Source organism: Hakea prostrata, chromosome 8 (genome assembly GCF_041222555.1).
Source record: "Hakea prostrata isolate BN-2017 chromosome 8, UWA_Hpros_2, whole genome shotgun sequence".
Lineage (NCBI taxonomy): Eukaryota > Viridiplantae > Streptophyta > Magnoliopsida > Proteales > Proteaceae > Hakea > Hakea prostrata.
In genome coordinates this window covers 5786136-5791706 of record NC_142607.1, presented here as the reverse complement: position 1 = coordinate 5791706, position 5571 = coordinate 5786136, and the positions used below count along the sequence as shown (strand labels likewise).

Sequence of the window (5571 nt, the reverse complement as noted above, 5' to 3'; positions counted from 1 at the left end):
CAGGTACTTAATTAAGGATTAATGAGATTTTATTTGTTTCATGAGTGCAATTAAAAATATTTTAATTTTGTATTATTTGCTTTATTTTTGTGTAGGAAGATAAGGATGAGAACAACAATACTAGGAGTTCTTACATACCCAAGAATTCAAGAGAAGCTTTACTTGGAAGAGAAGTGCTTGGTTCCTAAAGGGCTTATTGAAGCCTTAGCAAAGAATGAGGAGATTAAGTTAAATTTGATCATCGCGAAATGTCTCGATAAATTGATTGAATTAGGGTGTTTGGAAAGCATGATAAATTAAATAAACTACTAATTGTGTTGTGTTATTACATTCGTTTTTTGGTTGTACACTTCTTAACTTGGATGTTCAAAGTAAAGAGGATAGGGCATGTATAAAAGTCAAGAGGTAGATGCCAATCTCAAGGCGTATAATAACCTATAGACATGATGCATTGATAACCATTAGATTAGTATCAATCGGTATTCTTATGTTGATATCAGTCATATAGAATATAAGACCATCTTTCTAGAATCCACATTCCTAATCTTAGCTTAGGGACCTACACCCTAAACTCAACCTTTATAAAACCAATCTTTAGTGTTTTCATCATGCTTAATTGCATATCATTAGTCAGGCTTCTTTTTTCTCTCTTTTTTTGGGGGATTAAATTATCATTCTCTTCTACCGCAAATGAAAACATTATTTTTGATCAAGGAGTCTATTCAAATACTAGATCGGTAAATTGTTAGAAAATACAAGATTTGTAGTCAAGAAACAAACACGAATACAAACAGTAGAATTAACAGCATTGTTGACCAGAAAGTGGGATCTGCCCTGTTTAATGGTAATCAGTCCTGAATAAAATTGGGTGCCTTGGGGTTTGAAAACATACGCATGGGACATATTAGATCAAGTTCTTTTCTTAAGAATGTTTTTTTTTTTCACAAAAAAATGTCGTTGCTACATATATGAAAATAAACCAAAACTTCATTGCTATTATGGCCAATAATGGTGATGATAATCCAAGTCAATAAACAAACAAGTAAACTGGCACTCATATGGTGGACTGTAATGTATGCAGTTTTCTGCTTCTATGTTCAAACTTTAGCACCAGCTGATTGAAACAGAAGCCAATGTAAAGGTCAAGTTCCCCCTCTTATATTACAAACTGTAAATACCTCACCAAACCCCTCTTTGCCCAACTTCCCATCAAAAAGTAAAAACTGCAAATGAAAAATAGAGAATGATTATTCTTCTCTCTGAAGTTACAATCCTTGCAGCCTTGACATGTGATCCTTCTTTGCCAACCACAGTCTTGGCTCCCCTGCATCTATCTCAACCTCTTAATCTTCTAGCTTGAAAAACCCAAATCTCCCTGCTTATTCTTTGGACCCTAACCACTAGTGGGTCATCTCTTTCTCTCATTTGTGGGTATCCAGGGCAACTGCCAGATGGAAAGCAATATGCAAAGTTATATGGGAATACCAGCAGAAAATAATATCATTTAGCAAACAGAAAATAATATCATTCAGCAAACAGAAAATCTTTTCAGTTAAGGATCAGTTCATGTTTCCCTTACCCTACCTATGTCTGAGCAGTTTCCACATAATTCCAACAGCCTACTTAGAGTGAATGCAAAAATATTGCTCCCAAGAATTTTACTGGTTTTGTAAGATAAATATGAGTCATTTGATTAAATTTGAATTAGTATTTAACACGCAAACCAACCAGACCATTTTTAAGATTGACAACTAAGGTTTAGGATTCAAAAATAGTATCTTTGACAACATAGAATTGTACAACTTCGAAAATCTTTTGGTTGCAACTAATTAATAGCATCCATAAATCCCTTGGATTAGCTCAACTAGTTAAAGGATCGATTCCTTCCTCTGACTTGTCACCAAACAAAACCAGGAATGTATAACAAGCACCCACAAAAACATGCCACAAATTTCAGTCATTCAATGTTGAATTGGATGGATCAAAACCCCTCTTTATTCCCAGGAGAAATAATCTATTTTGACCTAATCAGTGTACCCTCCAATTCATAATGATTTCCCTAAAATGGTTAAAAGGTAATGTAGAGTTCAACATGAAAACTACATCTACCAAATCATGATTTCATCTCATTTTGTCAATATACGTCTAAGGCTTCCAAACACCTCCCAAATGCATGCTAAGGCTAAGCACAACAAAATAAAGAAATAGCATGATTGAAAAAAGACTACACACATAAAAATCAGTTCCTGGATCACTTGAGAGACAAGGCAGAACCCCTACAAGGGAGAATGAGATGAAAACAACAATCTAAATGCTTAGGCCCAAACCTAATGTAAGAATATCAACCTCAACAATTACTACCAACTCACAACAAATAGCTGCTCTTCTATCTATGTGTTAACTTAATGTAGATGTGACTTTCCAAAGAGCAAGCTTATAGCTACTTCCACCCAAACATGCTAATTGAAAAATGTGGAAGATGACCATCAAAGAAGTAGAAGTACTTTGCTCTGAAGTACTTCGATCCATTTCCAATTCAAGCTTAAAGGATGAACCTTCTAATTGTAAAGCTTTAGAAGGGAAAGGGAAGGGGATGATTAGCAAAGACCAGGAAAAGAGAAAGAGGCCCATCACATTATAGAAAATAATCCGGCCAAAGGAGAAACAACAGCAAGACACAAAAAGATTAAATACATAAATATAGCAACACAGAAAGAGATGTAGAATCAATTGTAGGTAGGGAAAAGGAATTCTGCACCACAGCCCAGATCTCATCACTGAACCAAAATGGGTTTCCTCAATTTGAATTTTACATCAACCCACAATTATAGGACATCAACACAATATAGCAAAGAAGCCCAAAAGATGGAGATTTAACAGAGATATCCTAAAAAAACAATGTTTATAGAGTAAAAGAACAGCCCATGAGTCATTGCAACAGTGTCTTGCAGTAATGTTCAAGAGATCTAGCATATTAATCCATACATCAATTGCTCAATAAGCCACACTCTTGAGACTGAAAAGAGTTATACTTAATCAAAAGAGATGCAATCAGCGTTGAACCTAAACCCTAAACAGAAAAATGAAAAAACAAATGTAGAAATGCAATCAGAAAGAGAAACTCACCAAATCCAACGATTCTTGAAGACGATGAATCGCGGAGGATTGCTGACCGTCGAGTACGTGGGAGAATCGTCGATTCTGACTGATCGAACTCCAGAAAGGGTAAATGAAGATTGTGAAGAACCGAATCGATTCCGGGAAGGGTAAATGACGGGGTTATGTTATTCTGACCGGTCTTGGCAATTTCTCTCATTCGTCTCTGTTGGCTCCATGAATTTAAAGTTCATTTCCTGGAATGGTAGCGGTGTCTCGACTGCCAATTTATCATCATTGGTGATCGTAACTAGACCATCTCAGCTTCTAAAAAAGAGGGTGATTTTCTCCTTTCTGTTTTCCCCCTTCTGCCCTGCTTTTTATTAACCAGCTTGACCATCTCTATTTAGTAGAAATTCCCCTTAAAAGGCTCTTGCTTCACTTGGACAAACAAAAGAAGTATCAGGCAAATGACTCCGAGAAATTAAGTAACCGTAATGGTAAAGTTTTACTGAACCCATGAACTCTACTGAACCCATGAGCTCTCCACTGAGAAGTCAGGTTCCTAACCATCCTACTACTACTCCTCCATTGACAGTAAAGTTTTTATATCCTAGTTACAAGAAGCTCACACACCAACACAGATTAAACAGATTAATCTGGTCATGCATTCTGAACCTAAAAGAAGAAACCGTCCATACAAACCCATGGATTCATTAGTTACTCTCGTCTAGGATCCCTTACGGCCGCTGATGGATTCGTTGTCGTCTTCGTCGTCGTCGCGTGATTCACAGAACCCACCAGAGGAGAAATCCGGTTTCAAACTCACCTGAGATTCTGAGGTGTTCACAGGATTAGAATTCGATCCTTCACCACTCCCATGAGTAGCAGAATTAACAACCCCACGATTAGCATTCGATCCTTCACCACTCCCATGTGTAACAGAATTTACAATCCCCTTCAGGCAAGTGAAAACGGCCCCTGGTTCGGGCAAACGCCCAATCAAATTCCCAATCAAATTCCCAATACAACAACGAAGCGGAACTTGAGGAAAAATAGATGCGGGGGGGGCCACAACAGGCGTTTTCTTTCTCTTTTTGGGAGGCGACGCAAGAGGCGTTATCTTTCTCTTTTTGTAAACCGAAGCAGCAGGAAACGCTTCACCACCACCATCAGGAACAACAGAACCACAATGGCTATTAATCACCACGCTGCTTGCATTAGCAATAACTGGACCAGCAACGTTCCCATACACCGATTTCGCTGAAGAAGATCCAGATAAGCACCCAAACTGAGCCCTATCTGCAGATCCTCCAACCACAGGACCATAATTCACCTCCATAGACGGATGTCACGCAAGCTGAGTATCTTGCACCGGCACCGGAGCTCCTCCTCGAGGCTTCGAGCCACCAGTAGTTGTTGGAGAAGCTCCATGGTCCTTTTTCTCATCAACTACAGCACGCCGCTTCGATCCTACTCTGTTAGTTGAATTCCAGTTGTCGGCGTCGCCTGACATCCTTACCTGAGAAACTTCGTTCGGAAGCAATTAAACCAGGACGAACCTCAAAACGATTTTCTCTGATCAAACGAAGGCAAGGGCAGAGGAGAAGTGGGTCGACGCGCCCAAATCGCTCAATTTATAAAAAAAGAGGAGTATAGCCTTATAGGTAGTCTCCTCAGTTGACGTCACACAGTAGCATGTCTTCAGACACGCAGTTCTACAACTTATCACTGATATGTTCTAAAGTGTTATTTGATTTTGTGTTTGCTATGCTCAGATATTTATCACGTACAACCGTGTAACGATCAAAATCTTGATCCTAATCGAGATTTTGATCTTGATGGTCCATTTTTCAAAAGTTAATAATACATTTTTTGGAATTCGATCCTTTACTATAAATTGCGCAACACCCAAACAATTTTACATCCACTAATTGTTTAATAAAAAATTTTTAAAAATTTTGAGCAAGTGGATTGATAAAGTTTGGGTTAATCATTAGAGTCATTGACTTGGGTTACCTACTTAGGCATTTTACTTCAGTGCACCGGCTCTTCGACTCTTCTATATTTTACTTCCTTGCGATCGAAAACCCTGTTTGTCTCTGTTGCTGTGCTAAATTCAAGTCAATAATGGCTTTCCCATGTCTTACCATTAGAAAAGCAGGGAAGGAGAGAAAGTGAGATGAAAATGGAAAAGTAACCCCCGACCACCACGGCTTTGATGCGCATGACACCGGGAACAAATTTGGCTCACATCATTTATTAGTAATTGTTTGATTTGATTAGGAAGTGATTGTTGCATGATATCAATTGTGATGATTCATTTTGTGTGTGTTTGGTAATGGGGTCTTTCATGGGGATGACATTCTTTGCAAGAATCTTCTAGCATTTCTATTTAAGAATGGTGGTCTTAGCACAATTTTGACCGTTTAGTTCTTCAGTTATTCTACAGTTATCACTTAGTCATTGTGATGA

At 38.1% G+C, this 5571-nt stretch overlaps 1 protein-coding gene across 1 annotated transcript; it reads right to left on the bottom strand.

Annotated features, from left to right (window-relative positions):
* Positions 1-1058: 1058 nt before the first annotated feature.
* LOC149006490 (uncharacterized) lies at positions 1059-4616 on the bottom strand. The gene is made up of 2 exons (XM_089166730.1): positions 3127-4616; positions 1059-1444 (listed from the first exon to the last, which is right to left on the bottom strand). Exon 1 carries the CDS (start codon positions 4436-4438, stop codon positions 3827-3829), a length of 612 nt encoding a protein of 203 aa, XP_089022856.1. The 5' UTR covers positions 4439-4616; the 3' UTR covers positions 1059-1444; positions 3127-3826.
* Between the last annotated feature and the right edge of the window lie 955 nt (positions 4617-5571).

Bases quoted from the DNA above. Each gene is read 5' to 3' on its own strand.
- LOC149006490 (XM_089166730.1), bottom strand. From the start codon at position 4,438: ATGGAGGTGAATTATGGTCCTGTGGTTGGAGGATCTGCAGATAGGGCT.